The sequence below is a fragment of the Eimeria mitis genome, genomic scaffold, assembly GCF_000499745.2.
Source record: "Eimeria mitis Houghton genomic scaffold, Emh_scaff196, whole genome shotgun sequence".
Classification (NCBI taxonomy): Eukaryota; Apicomplexa; class Conoidasida; order Eucoccidiorida; family Eimeriidae; genus Eimeria; species Eimeria mitis.
This window is the reverse complement of record NW_013570284.1, coordinates 4,973-5,194: the sequence shown is the minus strand read 5'-3', so window position 1 is coordinate 5,194 and position 222 is coordinate 4,973. Positions and strand designations below refer to the sequence as shown.

The window sequence follows — 222 nt, the reverse complement described above, 5'->3', positions numbered from 1 at the left end:
TAGGGTTTAGGGTTTAGGGTTTAGGGTTTGTGGATGCAGGAGCTGCGCGCTGCCGCTGTGCGCCTCCTGCGTGGTTTGGCTGCCCGAGCCGAGTCTCCCTACGCTGCAGCAGCTGCGGCAGCAGCAGCAGCAGCAGCAGCAGCAACTGCTGCTGCTGCTGCCCCCTGGCTCTGCAGCAGCGGGGTACAGCTCTACTGCTGGAACGGCAGCAGAAGTAGCGGC

The 222-nt window shown here is 64.4% G+C and overlaps 1 protein-coding gene across 1 annotated transcript in view; it reads left to right on the top strand.

Moving 5' to 3' along the window:
- EMH_0002820 (uncharacterized protein) overlaps positions 1–222 on the top strand; it is a gene marked incomplete at both ends in the record, with an annotated part of 10,092 nt that overhangs the window by 7,553 nt on the left and 2,317 nt on the right. The window contains one exon of the mRNA XM_013496173.1: positions 40–222. Coding sequence (XP_013351627.1) covers positions 40–222 — 183 coding nt within the window. The remainder of the gene's footprint in view (positions 1–39) is intronic.